The sequence below is a fragment of the Tachysurus fulvidraco genome, chromosome 4, assembly GCF_022655615.1.
Source record: "Tachysurus fulvidraco isolate hzauxx_2018 chromosome 4, HZAU_PFXX_2.0, whole genome shotgun sequence".
In the NCBI taxonomy this organism is placed as follows: Eukaryota; Metazoa; Chordata; class Actinopteri; order Siluriformes; family Bagridae; genus Tachysurus; species Tachysurus fulvidraco.
Genome location: NC_062521.1, coordinates 20,064,660 through 20,087,978, shown reverse-complemented (window position 1 = coordinate 20,087,978; position 23,319 = coordinate 20,064,660). Strand labels below are relative to the sequence as shown.

General features: G+C 38.7%; 1 protein-coding gene across 2 annotated transcripts in view; it reads left to right on the top strand.

Moving 5' to 3' along the window:
- hs3st1l1 (heparan sulfate (glucosamine) 3-O-sulfotransferase 1-like1) overlaps window positions 1–20,016 on the top strand; it is a 37,937-nt gene extending 17,921 nt beyond the window's left edge. For both annotated transcript variants that reach the window (XM_027174822.2, XM_047812965.1), the window contains exon 2: window positions 18,506–20,016. In XM_027174822.2, the coding sequence (XP_027030623.1) occupies window positions 18,573–19,640 (1,068 nt within the window). In that variant the 5' untranslated portion in view covers window positions 18,506–18,572 and the 3' untranslated portion in view covers window positions 19,641–20,016. The remainder of the gene's footprint in view (window positions 1–18,505) is intronic.
- Window positions 20,017–23,319: the final 3,303 nt, after the last annotated feature.

Sequence of the window (23,319 nt, the reverse complement as noted above, 5' to 3'; positions counted from 1 at the left end):
ACAATGCGATTGGGCCTAAGATGTAATAAATGAGGGCAGTTTTAAAAATGCGCACGTTATTAAAGAGTGAATTAATCTATCAAGGTAATTCCAATGTGTGGACTCAAATTTTATTAGTGTTCTTATTGCATTTAAATGTCACTACAGATCCCTCTTGTGCTTTCCTTTTACACTTATTTCTTTTGGAAGTCTTGATTAAATTGCTTGATTTAGTTGAAACCGTTCAGGTTTAATTGAGAATAGTCAGAATTCACGCTTGCCCATTTCTTTCTTTTTTTCCTTTTTTTTTTTTTTTCTTAAAAACTTTTTTTCAGCTTGAGCTGCTTTGTTATTGCATTCTGAGTTTTGGATGTGCTTAGATACAGCTTGAAATTTCTTGGTCCCTTAATTATCGCAGGCTGCCCAGACCCTGAGGCAGTCAAACTGTCTCTCAGAATTCTATTTCCTCCACTATGCTTCACAGAGGAGATATTTGATACAGGTAAACTAGACAGCAGTGTGTTGTCTCTAAACACAGTAACGTGTGCATTTAATAAAGGTTAAAGTACTGTTTCACAGAGTTGCCTAGTAATGCTGGTGGTACTATTATATAGTATTGTAGTAGTATTGCTTACATGAATGCTTTCTTATACTGCGTCAGCTATATATGGATAAATGACAGTAAAAGCTACATGACTTCTCTTTCTTTCTTTCTTTCTTTCTTTCTTTCTTTCTCTCTCTCTCTCTCTCTCTCTCTCTCTCTCTCTCTCACACACACACACACACACACACACACTCGAATGTTTATGTTAATACTCTTATATTTGTGTTTTTCTTTCTTGTATTTTTCTTTCTCTCCCCCCTCTCTCTCATACTATTTTATTTGTGTAAATATTATTTTCTTTTTACCATTTTATACACCATAAGGACTGACACTTAATTTCAATAAAGAATCTATCCATCCATCCATCTCTCTATCCATCAATCTCTCTATTGATCCATCCATATTCCCTTTCCCAAATGTTGTTGTTATAGTAAACCCATGAGTACAGAGACATCTTCAGCTGTCTGTTTCAGGTTATTTGTATGATCTGCCCATTACACACGCTTGCACACATGCACTTTATGTACAGTAGTAGTGTGTAGTTCTGTGTCTCTTCATTTCGCTGCTTACGGTACCATCTCTATATTGTTAGATGCCAATCAAAGCTTCTTGGTTTGACTCTTGGACACAAGCCAAGTCGTCTGTCTGGCTAAGAATTACTTTTTTCCCATACACTATTACGTTCAGAATATATTTCCATTTCCGCTCTAAACAAAGAGGCCCTGAGAGCATTTTATCTTAAGTCTGTCACAGAAAATATTTTATAGTAGGCCTGTCAACCACTCATCTGTACTGAGCACAGCACCCTACTCTTATTGTTCAGGAGTTTGACAGTGGAACGTTAAACTAGCTGTTTAAAAGTGCTTCATTCTGTGATTGAGTGTGATAGAAAATCAGCTTACACAAAGTGCATGTTTCCAGAATCATATGCATTTTAAAGCTGCAGTGCATAGGGGTTTCCATCCGCTTTAGAGTTCTCAGGAAACCTATGAGAGAACATACAGTCCTCCATACAGATGGTCATCTGCGCTCAGCCAATCAAGCCTGGGACCCTGAAATCTTGAGGCTGTACTGTGCCATCATAGAAACATAGGAAATAAGAATCTCACACATTAATTGTACCATAATAACTTAGATTTGTAAACGGAGATGGTTGAGAGTTTGTCTACTTTCTCTGAGCTGTGAGGATTCAGAAAATATGACATAATTTACAAATAAGGCAAAATATTGAGCATCGATGCTCCCTGTATTTTGTGGTGCATGGTGGGATTTTTTTAGGAGCGAAACTCCAGGGGCACAAGGCAGGATTTTTCGATTCTTAAAGTGGCAGAATAGCTTTCTAAGAGCCCTGAATACTGATCTAGAAAAAAAATGGACATGAGATGTATGGATTAGAGTGTAAGTATTATTTAGTATAAAAAGTGTGTATGTGCCAGCTTTAAATTCCCCACTCCCCATATTTGTCTTTGATAATCAAACAAGGATGTCTGGCCTCTTAATGTAAGTGCCACAGCTATTTACCAAAGTAGAGTTAGGAAGATTGCAGTATTTGGATTTAAATTAATTTCTAAGCTGAAATTATTATTCAATCTCTCTCTCTCTGTCTGTCTCTCTCTCTCTCTCTCTCTCTCTCTCTCTCTCTCTCTCTCTCTCTCTCTAACACACACACACACACAAACACACACACACACAAACACACACACAGGCTAGAGGTGGAATCCCATTATCATTGAGGCTTTTAAAAACGGCAGAGTTAATTAAAAGTTGAACCAGTTTGGCTTCCTACATTGAAGCCAATTAACTGTCCAGAAGCAGTAACTATTTCATGGATCTCTGAGGAAACATCTTCACCCTCACCTTTCAGGCAAAAGGCAGGAGTAGAGATGAGTGGAGGACCTCCAGAAAGTCTGGAATGAAGAATTGATTTGCAACAAAAATAAAATCTAGGCAGAATAATATGATTGTAGAAAGTCATCTTCTGTCGTGCTTCATCTCTCTTCACAGAGGTGCAAACGTTCTGGCCTGCACTTGCTTGCCACTAACTGTGGCTGATGCCGGAGCTGTAATGCAGTGATGCCTTATTCCCGAGAAATAAGATTGGGCCTCTCTAGCAAGATAAGAAAAGAAAAGAACAAATTAAGGGAAACACAATTGTTATACAATTTCTTTCAAAAGGAGTTTGAACTCCACTGATGTAACACTTGGAGAATGGTTAATCTAAAAGCGACATTTCTTAGCTACATTATGCCGTCTGAGCACTAGGAAGGTTTAATTATATTTGCATCATCTTTTAGGAAACCGGAACAACAGAGCAGGGAAAGATGCAAAATAATGATATGGTTGTTAGGAAAAGAAGAGCACAGTGAGAGGGACGGAGAATAAAAGCAGGGGTGGGTGTATACCGTATAAATAGCAATAATGTCTGGTTTTCACAATGTAATGTGACATTATCTGTCAGCATAACCTAGATTAAAGCCTACCATTAAAAAAAAACTAAGGTCCTCGAGTTCTAAAACGACTATAGAAACAGTCTAGGAAACAGAAGTGATCATGGAGAATAGACAAATTTCTATTTTTATAATATCTCTTCTGCCCTTTTACCGTTGATCTGGATATGTTCCGAGCACTAAGTACGGGTTGTGGTATTTGATTTATGTATCTTTTGTTTGAGGTTCAGCGGTCAAGATTGAACCCAACACTAAGAGGATCGATTGCTGGACTGACAGGAAATGATTGGTAAAGCCCTCACAGATCAATACCGCGTCTCAGGTTTCCGCTTCGTCTCCTTGTCCTCCTCCCGCAGCTTTGTCGAACACATTTTCGGTTCCAGAGTCGAAATCAAATACACAGTATATATACTCTTTGGCTTTGTGACTGAAGCATTTTTAAAGCAGCTGCAACATTCAGAGAGCATATTAAAACCTAACATGCCCTGAACTGACCGCTAGACACACCGTCATAAAAAAAAAAAATAATTAAATAATTAAAAAACCCAAGCTAAACAGTAAGTTTGTATATATCTTTGTTTTACACTCCCTGTCAAACAATGCAGGCTGCTTTCGTTTCTCTAATTAGTTATTTGACTGCAGTGTGAGTTCATCATTAAGTGATCACAAAAGAACAATAGGTAATAAAATGTGCTGTTCAGAAGGTAACCTCTTTTGCTCTTATCTCCCATAAAGACTTCAGTCACTTTTACAGGGTCATGGAGGTGTTTTGCACTGCTGGAAAAAAGGATGAAGACGACATGACTTATTCATGCAGATACTGAAAGGATTGTGATATATATATAAAAGGAAAAGGGAGCCATGTTTGTCTGATAAGCTCTTGTTGTGTCTACAAGATTTGATTTTAGAATCTGTGACAGGATTTACAATTCTTACAGTGTTGCTTGGATCTTTTTTCCTCTGGAGAAGAAATTCATCTCATTCACCCATTATTTATACGGTATATTGTTGCTATATTATTAATTTAATAGCATGCTTCAAGTGATTTAGTACATGCTTCTTGCAACAAACGCACAGAAAGCAATGAACTGTCACACGGCATTAACGTAATATCATCCATCCACCGGATCACATATCGTATAGATTGTGGATGATGTCTAGGACTGTGCTGCACCTCTGGAAGTGTAATTCAGATCAGTCAAATGTAGCTATTCAAATTTAATGGAACAGTTTGATTTGCTGAAATGAAGAATACTTTATCAGGAACTTTCATGCAATTTGTAATTAGCCAATTGTGTGTCCGCTGCACAGTATATAATATGATACAAGACAAGATACAAGAGTTTTCGCTTGTTCAAACATGAGAATGGTGGAAAATGTGATCTTTGGCTCGTCTTTGACTTTCACTCATGACATGGTTGTTGGTGTCAGATGTCCTGGTTTAAATATTTAAGATACTATCAATCTCCTGGCATTTTCTAACACAGCAGTCTACAGTTTACACAGAATGGTGCGGAACACACACACACACACACACACACACACACACACACACACACACACACACATACATACAAATCCAATGACCACCAGTTTTCTCCAGTTTTGCTGACAAGGAATCACCTAGCTGATGAGAGAGGTCAAAGGAAAATGTTCAGTTTGGTGTACAGGCTGACAGGAAAGTAACAGTAACTCAAGAAAACAATCTTTACAACACTGATGAGCAGAAAAGCATTTCAGAATGCACAACACGTCGAGCCTTGAGGCGGATGGTTTACAACAGTATAAGATCACATCAGGTTCCGCTCCTGTCAGCCATCTGAGAACAGTAATCTGAGTCTACAATGAGCACAGGCTCACTTAAACTGGACACTTGAAGGTTGGAAAAATGCCTCCTGGTTCTTTTGTAACAGACAGATTGTAGGGTACGGTCAGCAACATGATTCCACACACACTGCCTGCTTTCATTTCTGAATGCTGCTTCTGCTGGTGGAGTCATGATGTGGGGAATGTTTACTTGGCACATATTTGGTCCCTTAATACCAGCCTACCTGTGTATTGTTGCTGACTATGTGCATCTCTTTATGGCAATTTTCCCCATCCTTTACTAACCGCTACTTCTAGCATTATAATGCACTATGTCACAGAGTCGTCTCGTACAGAGTCGTGTTCGACACGACCACGAGTTCGGTCTTCGGTGACCTTCCTCGGTTACTGAATCTGAGTCCAACAGGTCACCTGTGGGATGTGGTAGAGTAAGATATCCACAACACGAGTCTGCATCTGACAAATCTTGATATAAAACACAATCTCATACAAATCCACAGGGTGGTTCAGAGAGCCCGATGGGTCCTGCCCTGTATTGGTAAGGTGTTCCTAATAAAATGGCTGCTGAGTTGATATGACAAAATTCTCAGTTAATTTTAGCACTGCTGTATAATAAGCCACCAGACTCTAAGACTAAGAGTGATCATTTTCTGTCTGATAAGATGTAAGCAGTGTATATAATTCTTAGCCTTGACGACTTTAAACTTTTACATAGAATGACCCGTGTATTAAACTGGGCAGTGAGATGGTTTTACTGCAGGCGGCAAAGTCTGGAGTGCAAAAGCTGCTGTTTTGAGTGACTTTGGCGTGAATGCTTCATTCCAGACATTTATGTAAATGTGCAACAGCAGCAACAAGCACTAACAGACTGTAAAGCAGACGCAACCACTCATTCTTCACTTTCTCTCTCTTTGATGCTTTCTCTCTCTCTCTCTCTCTCTCTCACACACACTCACACACACACTCACACACACACACACACGCTCTGACTCTTCTCTCTCTCTCTCTCTCTCTCTCTTTTACACTCTCTCTCTCTCTCACACACACACACACACACACACACACACACACACACACACACACACACACACACACACACTGACTCTTCTTTCTCTCTCTTTCTCTCTTATGCATCCCTTTATCTGTCTCTCTTCTTTGATTCTAACTCTCTCTTTCACTCCAGCTAGGACAGGATGGAGAAATATAACATTGTAGATCGTCATTATAGATAAAGGCTGTGGGTGTGATCTTCTCTCTCAGGAGTGAGATTACAGGCCTGGTGCAGGAAGTTTAGTCCTGATTGCTCTCTCTGCTTGCCATGTGATGTTTCAAAGTAAATAGCCTTGAATATCACACAGGTGCTGCTGCCATCTGACCTCTCACTGAATATTTCTGTCCCCCACACAGAAAGATGCACATGGCATGCTTTAGAAGATTACAGCTCACTGTAGTTAAGGCAGATGTGTTAAGAATGACGGACAGGTTGAGTGAGATTAGTACCGTCTTATTTTGCTTTTTAATTAAAACTTTAGAATCGGTTGTGAGAACGAGGAAACTGTTTGCACTCGGGTAAAGATTTGTTCGCATACTGAGAGGTCTGTTTTTAAACAAATCTGAACCCGGGGCTGTCCTTTTTCTGGCAGAATCTCTGAACGCAGGAGTCTCACATGGTATATCAGGGTAGTATATGTACTTAGAATTCTCTCAAATTTCTCTTCTCAGATCTTGTAAGCACAAGATCGCCAATTTAAAAAAAAAAAAATAATAATAATAATAATAATAATAATAAAAAACAGACTTCATGTTATCCCCACACACTAAAACCCATCCATTTATCCCAGTACTCCAATGAAAATACAGCAACGTTTATGTCCAAACCTTACTAGGCAAGGCAAAACTGGCTAAATATCAAATGTCTTTCTACACTATACACAAAGGCACTAGGTGGCATTCAGCTCCATTATGTTATAACCTCTGTCCTATGAAGGACACAAACTTGGTGAATAGGAAGCCATGTGGGATTTACCCTGGAAGACGGCATTTAACTAGGAAGAAAAGAAAGATCAGCTTGGTGATAAGAAAAGAGTTATATGGTTATAGAATAAAGTAAATCTGAAACATTAAACTGCTTAAACTAAAATAACGTTAAATCTACCAGAAATGTCTCTGGTTTGACCATGTGTATGGACGTTCACATTGTCCATGTCTGTGTGGCTTTTTTTCTGGGTCACTTGTTAAACCCATGCTGGTTATTGGACTGGCTATGATAAATTGCCTGTAGGTATGAATAAAATGTACAAGCACACTTTTATCGAAAAACACTTTTATCGCAAAATGTGGACTAATGCTCTAAACATAATACATTCCTCTGTCTTGTCTAGTTTTCCTGACTAATGACAACAGAGCCATGATGAATCAGTTACTGAAGATGAATGAATGAACGAAAGAAGAACCTTTGGCAGACGGTTGCTTCTGTTAAAGATTTTTCTACCAGGTGAAACATTAGTCAGGACGTCTGCGTGACTGGTTGAGACCCGTCTATGTAAACTGTTCTAGCTTAGTCATATGTTCTGGCTTGACTAACATACTATGTGATTGGATTGAAAGAACTCATTATTACACATTACCAACCTAGAATTATCAGGTATCAACAGTAAGCTCTAGCTAGCTAGCTAGCTAGGTAGTGAACTTCATTAGCCAATTTACTTAATTACTGCTGGTGAAGACAAACAATTATCTACTTAGAAAGCGCTGTGTCCACATAGCCGTCGAGCGTAGCCGATTACAATGTAATAATGTATGCTTTACCTTTGTATTTATTTATTTTATTTTTATAGCTGTACTGTACTGTGTTTACAGTGCAGTTTTCACCCTGGTGCAGACAGACACTGTTATAAACAGACTACTTTTTTTTTCTTTCCATATTTGTGTTGAGAGCTACTTGACAACTCTAGTTCTAAGAAACTTTCAGCTGCTCACAGCAGCTAGAGTCCAGTATGTTTCTCTGCATTGTACAGGATTCGTCTCCAGCTGCAGTAATGGAGCATTTGCACTGCTTGACAGTCAGAATCCATAACAGATGGTTCCATGCAAATGCAGCCTGTTTGTCTCCATTCTACAGCACATTTTACTGGCATAGCTTGAAGTCTCACTGAACCACAACTAATATTTTGTTGGGCTTGTTTTTTTCTTCTTCTTCTTCTTCTTCTTCTTCTTCTAGATACCTGTACACAAATCTTATTCAAATGACAAACCCATAAATTGATGTTAATGAAGCTCCGATTTAATTTGTGATCCTCAAATCATAATCCATCGTACATTATAGATATCCACAATTCATGGTCAGTTCATTCTCTTATAGTCCGAGACCTCAAATCGAGCCTTCTTGTGTGGTTTATGCTGCACTGAGAATTCTTGAGTAAGCAATAAAGAGGCATTGTTATAGTACCTCACTAAACGATCGGGCAGATCCCATCAAACATTTAATGTCTCCCTATCCATACAGCACAAAAAGCACTGTTTATTAGTCAAGGAAGAATTCATTTATAATGAATGTACGTGTGCCGAAGAGGGGAAAGACGGCGGATGGGTAGAGGGTGCAATGCATCGGGTCTATTTTAATTATAGATAGAGGGATGAATACCATCGTCTGCTGTAATTGCCTATTGATGTGCACAAAAAAAATCTCATTACTTACCTGTGAGGAGTTCAGCATTACAAATGAAGGTATTTTCATTGGGGGATTAAAACTTCCATGTTTGTTCCAAATGAAGCCACAACAGCTTATGCAAAATATCTGGTTGAAGTGAACCATTTATTTATTTATTTATTTATTTCTCTCTTCCAGATTTTGCATGTTTTCAGTATTGGAATTGAAGCACCTCTCTGCTGCGGTTTACATTACTAGTAGACTTTGTAGTATTGGGCAGTATAACACTTGTTCAAAGGCAATAACTCTCTTATCATTGGTACTAGTATGCTACAGCACTATATATGTATGCTTTCCCCTACTCTTATTCTCTTCTTCATGTACAGTGAAGCTCTTTATAAGTTGCTGTCAGTTCTATGTAGCCACGCAACATCGCGGTTAGCACCTGATCCCTTCGATCTGATTACCGTGCTCGGCGCACAATCTAATCAAAAATATTTGTGTGCTCATTTTAATGCAGCTACAACATCAGAATTCTCTTTTGAGATTTCTTTCTGAAGGATGACATGTCTGCTGCATACATCAATCAGTGCTGTGTTTATTCTACAGAGAGATCTAATTCTATTGCCAGCTTGTCCACCAAGTGAAAGGACGCTAAAAGCTAAGCAAACACAGATGTTCCCGTTCACGTCCATTTTTTTTTTCAGCCTGATCCCACAGGAATCTTGAAAATTTCGTATGCTACACACATTTCTGTGCCAGGTGTGGAAAAGGCCTGTTGTTTATCTCAATTACAAACACTTCCTGACTAATTGTGTGCGTTCCTTAAGAGCCACATTGTGTGAATTAGAAAGGAAGGTTGCGTATATGCTATATTTCTGCCTTAGCATTACATCCGTTAATATGAGTTTATTTTTACATTTACATTCATGGAGTTTGGCAGATGCTCTTTTTCAGAGAGACCTACAGAATAGCTTTGAAGTCGCTATCAATGAAAACATCTGTAATGGTTCACTAGGTCATGGACTAAAAATACCATCAGTCTAAAAACTGTTGGGAGGTAAAGTGTATTTATTTAATGCAGTTTTAAAGTGCTAGTGAGAGTATTGCAGGAAGATGCAAGTCTTTAAATGTTGTTTGAACACAGCCAGTGAATAAACATCTAGGGTAAGTCCATTCCATGGGGTCATTTTAATTGAATATAATTTAAATTAAAGGTAACATCACAAAGGTTCCATCATTTCACTGTTAACCAACCAAATGCATACTTCAACATGAAATAATAACAAAAATAAAAAGGCAAACATTGTGTGCTGCATGCTATTATGTGTTTGGGAAAATAAAATAAAAAAACTGCTATGAAGAAGTAATGTGTGCTATTAGTACAAGTTTAGATGCAGAATCTCCCTGCGTCATTATGGGCTTTGTTGTGGGAAACAAGTGAGGAGGTAAATAATTTACTGTGGTGTTTGCTATTTAGCATCTATATTTAATGTTCTATCAAAGCTTGCATTAACAATACAGAATACACTGTAGACATGTCTAAGTCTGTTAATCATAATGTGACTCAACGGTTGACTCAGTCTCCTTAAAGCCACATAAAGCGTTTTAATAATGACTTTCTGTTTTTTAAGAACACGTAATGCAGTGGACAACGATGTTTAACTTTGTGTGTATGTATTTATAAAAGCAAGTCTTTTCGATCACCATGCAAATGTTCTTAGTCAAATGATGCAGTGGAAAGATTCATTTGCATAAATTTTAACTCCGCTAAATCTTCGAGCCAGATTTTTATAAGAGGACGCATTCTATATTGGAAACCCTCATTATCTACGACACGCACTTCCCTGACATCAATAGCACCTCAAAAGACTCACTGGTGCTGTTAGCTATGTTAGCATTGGTACTGACAGTGATGAATTGCGAGCAGTCACTTCATATCCACTAGGTGTGTTCACTGATGTTTTTACATTTGATGCTAAATAGCCGCCAAACCCACTCAATACAATGTACACACAAACACACACCCACACAAGCATTTTTTATTTATCACATTCTCTAAATAACTAATAGAGATTTCTAGTCGTGCTTTTTTTTTTTTATTTTTTTTTTTTTATCTGGGTCACTGGATTCTGAACATTGCTGAGAACAATAGGGGGCATGAACATGTCGTGCAGAGGGGGTGTGAATCAGGGCAGATAAAATCACAGGTGTCCAGACACCTTTTCCCTTGCTTTCTTACTCCCACACACGCAGAGTAACATTTAGTGTCAAAATCTTCTTCCAGAACCTCTTTGTTTTTGGAATCGGCCAAATTACTGAAGTCATTTCAGATGGTGTCCATGGCAACCACAGCCAGGACTGACGAATTTCCTTTATTTTCCTTTGTTGCGTGCCTGTAACTTTAATATCATTTTGAATGTTAAAATTATTCATTTGAAGCACCTAGACCTGCTCTAGGCTAGCTTCCTCGGTCGTGATTATAATGAAGATCATACTTTGTACACACAAAGGTCAGAATTGCTGATTCTACTAGGCTTTTAAGGGACCTTTTGTCATTATAATATTTGTATTAGAATTTTGTGTCTTTCTCTTTTATCTCTCTTAATTTTTGGTATTGTGTGGGATATCCTTTTATTCATGTACTTCAGAAATAGCTTAATTTCAATCATTTTCTTATTGCAACCAACTGTTCCATGCTTTTTGTACAAAAAAAAAAAGCTGGCCCTCTGCCTGGCACAACATTTCTTTCTAAAGCCATAGTGTTTTGTTCAGAAGCCATTAAACAGCCCTCAGTGTCAATTTTAAAGTTTTTTAACAGTCTTTGTCAAGGCTAACAATGATTACTGTGCAAACACAGGACTAGAAGCAGACAGTAATTATCCTTATAATAGTCTACGCTCCACACACCTACAGTGTTCTGGGGTTTTTTTTTCCTCCAAGAAACCCATCACTGCCTCCATTAGGATTACCCAGTACTGACATGAACTTTAAAGACCTGAATTATTGCTTGAAGAGGATTATATGAGCGAGCATGGATGAGCTGCTGATTTTAGCTAGCGCAGCAAGCAGAGGGACTGTAGAACTGTTTAGGAAGGGAAAGGTTAAGACAACACCCACCAGGTGGTGCTACTGTGATAAACTTCCTCCCAAGAGAATAAGCTGTGATTAAAAGTAGTGTTTAAATACAGAATGTTTTCACACCTGCCTCATAGGCCCTTATACATAATCAAACACACTCGTGCGCTTCTTTTGTCTGGCGGGGTTGATGAGTGTAATTCAAGTGGTGTTTTATAGCCCTACTTGCACTTGCTACATTTTTTCCCTAAAGTAGGAAAAAGTAATTACCCGAGGTAAAGAAGTTGCATGCAAAGCGTAATCAGAAATGCAGATTTGTTTGGGAACAGTGGTTCTTTTGTGTTCTTTCTTTATGACTCCCAGAAATATTTTCCCTCCGTCCTAACCATGCTACGCTTATCAAACATAAATCATCTAAGGTTTGGATCTCAGCCTTGCTACATTATGAGAACCTTTCTTTCTGGATCCCTGCAGCTGTAGCATGTCCCTGAGAAAGCTGGATAGATATACAGTATACCGATGAATGAAAGTTAATTTCATTTAATTTACATTACTTGGCAACATACAGTACAAGAAACTCACATTACAAACTAAGCATATTAAGTGTGTAACTCGGGAAATCAGCCGATTGATCTGAGTCTGGATTTATATCTATGGCAGTAGGAGGATGCTCTTATCTGTACATTTATCTCATTTTAGATATAACTAATAAATTAAGAGTCATGTGCCTTGCTCAAGGGTCCAGCAGTGGCAGCTTGTAAGCGGTGGCTTTGAAATCATGACTTTCTGATCAGATGTTTAGCGTCTTCACCGTCGGGCTCCCACACCCCCGATGTACACAGCTAGACTAGCTTTCTGTCCAGATAAATGAAGAATGATTTTAGGAAATTATTGTGAAATAAAATCTATCACTGAAAGTTTGACTTTTATACCAAAATGATGAAGAGGGAAAAAAAGATTTTTAAATGGATTATAAACGGATTATATAAAAAAAGTACTGCGTATTACTGCAGAATCCCCTCAAAAAATCTATCATCGGACTCTATTATTCATATAGACTACACAGATTACAGAGTAATAATATTACAACCTGCTGTACTCTGCTGAAAACAGCTGAATGCTTTATGATTAAACTGTTCATCCTGAGTTTCTATAATGGTAAATCAGGAGCTTAAAGCTATTCCGTGAGCTGATGATGTTACAGAAACTGGTAGAGCCACAGGCATAAGCGGCTACCCAAGCTACCAATAATATGCAAATGATACGTAATGACGCAATAATAATATGGAGCTAAAATGAGGAACTGTGATGAAAACAAGTAATAAAAAAAAGAGAGAATTCATCTAGATACAGACACACACTGAGGACAAGTGTTAAGGGTGTCTCCGCATTAATATTCAAGTGCTTTAGGAAGAGCTTTATTTTCAGCCGTATGCCGGAGGTTGTGGAGCAAAGAGGGAGAGGAGGGGAGAAAGAGGGAGAGGAAGAATGTTATCACTCATGAGTAGGCGGTAAAGCTTCATTGGTTGCATTGTAAACTTTTGTCAAGGGCTTGAACTTGATGTGACCAGCTAGAGGGAGCAGTGAAGCGATATGGAGTGAATCATACATGTGTGCACTGCATCATAAAGGTGTGTGTGTGTGTGTGTGTGTGTGTGTGTGTGTGTGTGTGTGTGTGTGTGTGTGTGTGTGTGTGTGCGCGCAGTGAGTTCGTTTACATGTAGAAAAAAAATGATAATTTGACATAACAGTAAAACTCGTGCCCTGTGCGAGCCAGTCAATACTCTGAAGTAAATCTGTGTATTTGACACAAAAAAAGAAAAGCAGGAACATGTGACAAACATTCAAACTTTCTGCTGCTTATATTTTTTTAACTGCTATAAAAGAAAAGTCTTTGGAGCCCAGTTGAGTTGTGATTAGATTTTAACAGGCTGTAATTTTTATTTTATTCTCATCCTCACCAGCCACCAGTTTTTCTTCCTCTCCTCGGTAAAATGGGCCAAATCATCATCTAACATTAGATGCCAACATGTAAAGATGTTTTTAAATGATCCAGTAATATTCTCCATATTCCAAAAGATTACCCACATAAATCAACATATGAAATGTGTGAACCAGCATCCAGGTTAGTGTTAGCCAGGTGAAGATTTTCATCATGTAGGAGACATGTAAAAATGTTATTATAGCTTTCTCACAGAGACTATAATCCTGTCTGGATCGGGCTATTTTTCTGTGGTGATAATTTATTTAAGTTAAATTAGTCGTGTGATAATGACTGACCTTGGCTCAGCTCTTCTTTCTGTGTTTGACACCAGCATGAGCACAATGTACCCATGTCTATCTGTACTCAGATATAGCATGCTGTTCGCAGTACAATTTGTGAAAAAAAAAATTTACGTGTCTTTCATGATGCATTTGAAAGATGTTTCGATACTGAGAGCATATGAATAAGGACCGCTAAGGATATAAGGAGTAGGGTTATTTTGAAAAAAAAAAATATGGTATTAAGCATGTGAGTGCCCTGGTAAAGTCAACTTAAAAAAGCAAAGTCAGCAGTGAAGTTGAATGTGCATGAGATGCCTCTGGAGTGAAGGGCACATGTCAAGAGAGAGAGCAAGAGAGATTGAGAGAGAGACAGACTACAACAAGACAACAGAGATGAGTGGAGGGAGGCAGGGAGAGACTGTGTCAGAAAATGTCAGAAAGGACAAAGTGTTAAGATGGAGGAAGAAAGGTTGAAGAAGGGCTTAAAAATGATATGTGCTGCCTATATTATGTATGCAATGTAGAACGTTGGCACTGAGTGGACTTCAGAATTAAGTTCAGGCGATTTCCAGCCATCTGCAGTCATGGCTCTAATGAGAACACTCTTTACAGCAGCCTCGGTAAGTGGGAATTGGCTGTCTCCCTGTTTATAGTTTGTCAGATAAACTACAACCATCGTTTAAAGAAAAGTGAAGAAGGGAAAACAACAGAAAGCAAAGAGGGCAGAGAGAGCATATTATTATGAGCATTAGCGATGAGAGGCAAGGAAAGTTCAGGGAGGTGTGAACTCCCAGAGGCCTGTTTTAGTTCGTCATTACTGGAGTTCTCAACAGAAACAAAAGAGCATGGTTCTGCTTGAGATATTGTTTTCCATAGTCTGGGATATTTATGATGTCTTGTTTACTTTTCTGTACGTTGTTCAGCAGTGAATTGTTCCGTTTCCTGTATGTTTTTTTTTCCGAGTACCGTTCCCTAATCTGTAGCGCCGACATTAATATTCTGATAAAGCCTTCTGTTGTAAAGTTAGAGCAAGTTCACTGTAATACTCACTCAGTTAATGTTTAAAGCCAACAGCCTCTAGATGAGGCTTAATTTGACTCTTCTGTACTGGAGTTAGGAATTTTTGTGTCGCACAGTTTAATTCCAAGAATTAAAAAGATTTTTTTAAAGAATTTCTTATTGATTTTTTTTTTTACAGCTATGTTAGAAATTACAATATGACAGTTACAGATTTCTATACAATTTCACTGCATCTTTCATTTCAAAGAAATAAAAAATGAGTACAATGTATATTAAATGTAAGCATTTACTGTGGATTTTCTTTGTCTTTGAATACATCAATAAGGTCTTAGGTTATACCTAAATTGGCAAAAATAAGTCTAAAAAATGTGTATATATATTTTTTGGCTAAGATTATTTGTTTATATAGAATTCCCCACAAAGGTATTGAAACAGCAAGGTCAATAGCATGACATTTGTGTCAGAGAGCAAAAGGCGAATATAAGACAGAATACCAGCTTTCAGCAATATCTTTTTACTGATATTTATATCTAGAGGTTTTAAAAAACTTTAAAAGAACATGACACCTTTTGTTTGATCCCACCCATTATTCAAGTGATCGAAACTATTGAAAAATTTGATTGACAGGTGTTGTTCCCTGGTAGATCGATTGTTTAAGCTATTAATAACATGCACGTCTGCCCTTTGTTTTGAGCCGGGAGTTTCACCTGTGAAGACTGCATTTGTTGTTAAAGATGAAAAACCAACATAAAGATCACAGAGCTGTCTATGGCAGAAAAGCAAGCCATTTGGAAGCTGTGAAATGGGAGAAAATCAATCAGAGCTATTGCACAGGCATTGGATATAGCCAAAACAACAGTGTGAAATATCCTGAAAAAGAATGAAAACATTGGTTACTAACAACCAGACATGGAACAAGTTCGCCAAGGAAAACAACTGTTGAAGACACACACTATGAGGGCTGAGGAAGAAAAAAAGCAGGACTATTTGACCTTCACAGGGGTGAAGATCTCATAATCCAGCACTGATAGCAGAAATATAGAGGCCATATCACAAGATGAAATTCACTTATCACCAGTATGAACAACAGCAGCAACAGCAAGATAAACCTCTAGCAAAGTGACAGAAAGGGCAAAGTGTGGAGAAAGAAAGAATCTACACATATAAACTCAAACATAGAAACACGGCCATGCATGTTGGAGGTAGGGGATGGCTTAGGCTTTGGGAATGGGCTCCATATCCTACACAGGGTCACAAAGATTGAAGTAGATATAAATATCAGGAAAATGAAAGCTTTGGAATTATCTTTCTTCTCCTATTCATTTTCTTTCCCTCCAACCAGTGTGTCATCAGTCTATAGCCAAAATAATTTGGCCTTAATGGATGTTCCCATACTTTCAGAGAAAGCTGTATAGCTGTTTTATCATGTATCATGGTTTTGATTAAATATATAAAAGTGTGTGAGATTAAAGTGTTATTCCATTTAATCATTTATTCATATCCAACAGGCACTTATACCAACTATTCCTTTGTTGTATTGGCTGTACAACACCATTATGTTATACTCCATGTAGAGAGCACATACTGTATAGTGACTTGGAAGCTATTTGGAATTTTAAACAACTGAATTAATCCTGTGCATTAGTTCACCACAGAAATATAAAATGTGGGTAAATATCAATGACAAGTAAGCATTGCACTGGATAAAGAAAGAATTTAAAAAAAATTGATATGGCATTCTTGTATCATTAAATTTAGCTTTTTTTATCTCTAAATTACATGAATAAATTAAAAAATATATATTAAAATAAAGGTACATGCATTAATCAAAATAAAGCATCACAAATAATACACTAATTATGATCTTTTGTGCATTGTTGAAAAATAATAAAGACCAACTTTCTGTCTCAACCTAAGGGCCGCCATATACAGTATGAGACATTTCATTTCTCTCTCTCCCCCCCCCCTCCCCCACTGGCACCAGTGAATATTAAAATCTGCTATATTTTCCCCCTTTTCTCAGTGTAGGGACTTTCATCTAAAACACACACACCTTTGCTAATTCATTACTCACTATTACACACCACTTAGACCATCTGTAGTAGCAGATACCAGGATTTATTAAGCTTAATATTTTTAATTTGCTGGCCTGGTCCCTTTATGGAGAGAATGATTAGCTAATTATGTTCTATGGGAGCAGATGTGATATAAATATAGATTTAAAAGCGAGAAAATTAACTGGTGGTTTGCTGTAGTTCACATTGATATCTGCAAGACTAGCCATACAATTAATCTCCTGATTCTTGCTCCTGTGCCTACTCTTAGCATATCAATTCTAGAGAGACAAATTGTACAGCCTAAAATAAGTATCTGGACACAGATATGTGTGCAGATCCATGGTGAACTGTTTAAAATTTGACAACAAATGCATAGCAACTTCTGGCTGTTTTCACTGATGGCTCCTTTGCCATTGTATCACTGACAGGCAAGCAGTCATGTCACTGTGCATCACCCCAGCATCACAGCCTTTTTCTCCTTGCACATCTCTCCCAGTCCTCTTCCTCCCAGTCAGACACAGCAGAGTGTAACCCAGGCGGGGGCAGGTGTCGATCGTGGAGCACTGAACGACATGTGTAAAGCAGTCAAGAGTCTAACCTCTTCAAAAGAACCGTGTGTGCCATTGAACAGATAATTAACTTAATTGTTGGTTTATTTGAATCAGAGTGTAATGATCCAGCGTGCAGTAACTGATGAAAGTCAGGACAGAACATCTGGTACGTCTATGACTGACGCAGCCTGCTGCTCTTACTCAAAGTTGAAATCCAGGCATTTCTCTGGGAAAACAAAGCTGCTCACTATTAGTGTGCGCTGGAGCTGTGAGGTTTAATCAGCTTTTAGTGTGGAGTAAAAATACCATGAAAGTGACCTTTAACTAGGGGAATATTTTGACTTGGAGGTGCTGACTGTTTAGACTAACAGAATAACTGTTGCATTTTTCACGGGCCAGGAATTGATGAAGCATTAAAAACAGATGTGGTAAATCCATATATTTGCATGCAAATGCTAGATTGTTAAAGCAGTGAGTAGGCATTTTCTTTGAGCTTGCATTCTTTTTTATTCTTCTGTCTTTCTTTTTTTTCTTTTCTTTTCTTTTGGCCACAGCTCAGGCTTTGATCCTGCCCTGTTTTGAACTGTGTTGAATAAAAACCCTCTTTAAGTGAACACGAAAAATACTGTCTTGCTCCAGTTGGAGGCTTGCATGTTTTATTTCTCATTGAAAACTGTGTGGAAAGATGTAGTTCAGAACAAATAAAAATAAGAAAAAAGTAATCGATCTGAGAGAAAATCACAATATTGTAGTCATGGGGGTGTTTTGGCCTTGTTGTTCTGGAAGTATGCCATGTTTTGTCACTGGCATTTTGTATCAGGAACTGATTGTAACTGCTCCAGGAAATTTGAGCCAAATATTTTCTTTCAGTAAAAGCATGAAGGAAGGCTTTTGTATGCTTCCCATGGAATCTGTGCTTCTGTTATTTGGCTGATAGCTTTTAAAAAACACTGGTCTGATGTCCTTGTCTACTAGATTGAAATGTATCTCTAATGTCTTCTTTCATTTTTTTCTTTTTTCTTTGGCAGATTTCTTGCAGACCAGAGGTTACTCATCCTCCACTTTCTCCTGCCCACCCAAGATGGCTTGCCATGAATGCCACTCACAACTGCCAGCCTGACTGTGCCCTGGCTCTGTGATCTCCCTGAGACTTTTCCCCAGTGTACTGCTACAACGCCGCCAATTACCATTCCCATCTGTTGGCTGCCCTTCTCCCTGCTGCTCTCTCTGTCCATGGCTGCCCTGCTGGGATCTGTGTTCCTTCTGGTCCTACAGACATATGCTGCGCCTCCAGATTTTATCCAGATGTGGCCCAGTGCACCAACCTCAGGCCCTGGATATCTGGATAATGAGACAGTCACCCCATCCTTGGTGCCCCCACCTGGCACCAGCAAGCACCTCCCTCACAGCATTATCATTGGTGTCCGTAAAGGTGGCACGCGTGCTCTTCTGGAGATGCTGGACATTCACCCTGAAGTAGCAGCAGCAGCTACTGAAGTTCACTTCTTTGACTGGGATGAAAACTATGCCAAGGGCCTAGAGTGGTACCATGACCTTATGCCGTATTCATATCCTCACCAGATAACCATTGAAAAGACTCCAGGCTACTTCACCTCACCTTCAGCTCCACCCCGTATCCATGCCATGAACTCCTCAATGAAACTCCTGCTCATCTTGAGAGACCCGGTCGAGCGAGTGATCTCCGATTACACGCAGGTGTACTTCAATCGGCTGGAGAACCACAAGCCTGTTCATGCCATAGAGGACATGCTGGTCAGAAACGGGGCACTTAACACACGCTACAAGGCCATTCAGCGCAGTCTCTACGACACATATATGAGGAACTGGCTCCTTCACTTCCCTCTGAAACAGATCCACATTGTGGATGGGGACATGCTGATTCATAACCCTTTGTCAGAGCTGCGAAAGGTGGAGCATTTCCTCGAGCTGCCACCACGGATAGTGGCCTCCAACTTCTACTTCAACCAGACCAAGGGCTTCTACTGCATCCGCAGCGATGGGAGAGAAAGATGCCTGCATGAGTCCAAAGGGCGACCTCATCCTCCAGTGAACAGCACGGTTCTGGAGCAGCTCCGCTCCTACTTCCGCCAGCACAATCACAATTTCTACCAGCTGGTTGGACGCTCTTTTAACTGGGGCTAGTGCAGGGGAATAACTGGGCCTGTTTTAGGTTCGTTGCCCGTAGTAAAGTTTCCTTGCCAACTTATAAAGTTATTGGATTATTATCAGTAATGTTGAGCCAGGGTGCAGGTGGATGCCTTTGAACTCATATTGTGACTGCAGACTAAATCTGCAATGAGAAAATTGTAATCATTAAGAAAATTATTGAACAATTCATTTAATTTATAAATAAATATATATTGTGGGATCACCCCCAGAGCATTGATCCTCTGTACTATAAGCAAGTTACTGAAGGAGGACTGAAACAAAACATTTTGTGATCTCATGGGCCTTTTTTTTCCTTCATTTGATATTCTTGTACTTGATAATAAATGGTTCTGTTTCCATAACTGGAAAACTGATATCCAGTGTTTTTTTAATTTGGTTTGTTCTTTAGTTGCCTATTTTATCTGCAGTTATTTGTATGTGGGGGTGGGGGGTGGGGGCAAAGGGTGTAAGACAGAAAGAGTCACAGTTACGGTATACTTTGAGAAGTACCAGGAGTAGGAGATGAAAATTATTTTGCAGGTAGCCTGCAGCAATGCTTTGGAGGAAAAGAAACCTTTAATAGTCTGAGACGTGGAAGTCAGTGCCTGCAGCTTCAAAATATGAATCATGAGAGTCAGCACAGCTGTGCTTGCTGCACATGTGATAAGCAACAAAGCAATCTTGTTGCTATATGATATCAAACAGCTCTTTCTGAGCACCATTAAAGTAAAAATGTTATATTAGCAACACCAAATTTGTCCTAACATGACTGTCATTTTTGTCTCGAAAGCAGAGAAACTTCGATATGTGAGGATTTATGATTGCGTTTCAACTCTTTAGTCATGCTGATGGTTTAAAAAAAAATCTTGCTGTCACAAATGGGAAAACGATTTTAATAAAATGTACCTATCATGATTAAAGAGTATGAATAAAAGTATGGCAAATGGTGCAAGCTATTTCGAGCTCTGTGGGCTTGTGAGCAGGCTGTCACATGAAAGGCATTTGCTACAACACCTTGTTTTTCGCATCTTGGATCCCAGGAAGATTTTCTCACTGTATATACCACAGTTATGCTATATGATGCTTAATTGTTCTAATATAGTGTACAAAATTTTGACTGAGTGCAAAGTACTACCATATTGTGTATTTCACCATGTGTTGCTTTTTATGGAGGCCTTTGTTCACTGGTGGCCAAGTACAGTACAGTGTGATGATGATGATTTCTTGACCACTGCAGTGGTCAGCACTCACCTAGGCAAGAACACACATTAAGAGCACCGATGCAGAGGGATTGTGTTGGCTCCAATGACTGTATGCTTATACAAATGGACATCATGGCGCTATTCATTCCCATGGTGTGTCTTTGAGGGTTGAAATTACAGTCTCAGAACCATACGATAGTAATGACTGATTAGCAGCTTAACCCCAAGATAATACTGAAAATGTAAATGCTAAATGCTGTAAATTGTAGTAATAATTTGGAGCTTTGAGTCCATGACTAACTAGCTGACATTACACACCGTTATTAATAAAAGTTACATGTATAAATATCTATTGTCGGGTAGCAACTTTTCTATTGTGAGGAAGCAATTGCTTCTCTCAATCATGTTAATGCAGTTGTGTCAGCTACACGAACACATGTGAATGAAGAAGTGCTCTGTTAAGTTTTATTCTTTCAGAGTGAAACTTTTTTCTCTCTGTTCCATATCGGTACATTGAGCTAGCTAAGTCATCAAAATGAGCAATCCATGAGAAATTCCTTCTGAGGGATTGTTTTACAGCAGAACAGAACATGGCTTTGCTACAGAACTCTCGAGAGTTCCAGGTATGTGTTGGAGTGTGTGCATTAAAGAGGATCGATTGTCATGTCTAAAGCATTCACCTCATTAACCATAGCCTTTAATTTGTCATCATGTATCTCCAACAAAATGCATTTATTGTAAGTAGCAATATCGAGGGAGTTATCAGGGCCAACAGAACTTGTAAACATATTTCCTGAAAGCTATAGCTTAAAATGAATCATTGTCTCTGTCACTAACAAAGAAATAGGTGGGATTAAAAATTGTACCACAGCCAGCCACTAAAGAACCTCATGTGTTTTGTTTTTTTATTCATTAATCTACACTCTGTACACCATAATAACGAAGTGAAAAGACTATTCTAGAAATGTCTGTAAATTTATTTTAAAAAAAAAACCCAAACTGAATTATAGCATGTACATAAGTATTCAGACCCATATTTATTCAGTACTTAGTTGAAGCACCTTTGGCAGCAATTACAACCTCAAGGCTTTTTAGTCTTTATAATGCAATAAGCTTTGCAGACCTGGAATGGGTTTTTCTGCAAATCCTGTCAAGCTCTGTAAGGTTGGATGAGGACCATCAGTGGACAGCCAGCTCTCCAGGGATGTTCAATGGAGTTCAAGTCAGGACTTCGGCTGGTCCACTCTAGGACATTCACAGAGTTGTCCCCAAGCCACTCCTATGTTGTCTTGGCTGTGTGCTTAGGCTCGATGTCATGTTGTAAAGTGAACCTTCAGCCCCATCTGAGGTACTGAATGCTATGGAACAGGGTTTTAATGATATCTCTGTACTTTGCTCCATTCAGCTATGAACCTTCTGCCCAATCCTCAGGTGCATTTTTTGCAATCTCCAAGCATCATTTCATGTGTTTTGTTCTGAGGAGAGGCTTCTGTCTAGCCACTCACCCAATTTCTCACTTTGGCCAGGCAACCAGCTCTTGGAATTCAGTGTAAGAATTATGGAGGCCAATTTGCTCTTCCCCAGATCTGTGCCTTGCAGCAATCCTGTCTCTGAGCTCTGTAGGCAGTTCCGTTAACGGTTGTGTGCCTTTCCAAATCATGTCCAGACAATTCAAATGACCACAGGTTGAATCCAATCATGGTGTAGAAACATCCCCGCAACAATCAAGAGAAATGGGAGGCATCTGAGCTAAATTTTAAGTGATATAAAGGGTCTGAACACTCATGTACATGTGATATTTCTGTTTTTTATTTTTCATACATTTGCAAACATTTCTAGAATTCTGTTTTCATTATTGTGGAGTACTGAGTATAGATTAATGAGGAAAAATTTTAATGATTGTAGTGTCATGCTGCAACGTACATGCCTACTCACTGCAACATTATATATATTATATAGAATGTGTGTGTGTGTGTGAGAGAGAGAGAGAGAGAGATTGGTAGGCCGTCACACTGCCACCTTGTTTTTATTGATTTTATTAATGTGCCTGTAGTGGTTTCTTGTGCTGCATGTGATGCATAGTAGATTTGGCACTTGGTTATTCAGTGTAACAGGTTGAAATAACTTCCCTGGACAAATAAATACTTCTCTGACACTGTGAACTGCTTCATTTGAAGTCAGGACTGGGATCTAACAAGAATAGAAAACCACTGCCTAGGTCACATATAAAGCTTATGGGACAAAGAAAGAAAACATCAATTAACACAGGAGCAAATTGGATCCAGCGTGACACAATTTCTGCACACAGACATTTATCTTGAGTACATAGCTCATTTTGGTCTGGGTTGCTATGGTCTAAATTTATAATGTGTTTATATTTTGGGAAAAACTAAGTTTATTATTAAATCTCCCATGATTTGTCGCTTCACATAACAGTTCCCATAGTAACAATTAGCATGTGCTTGCTTGTT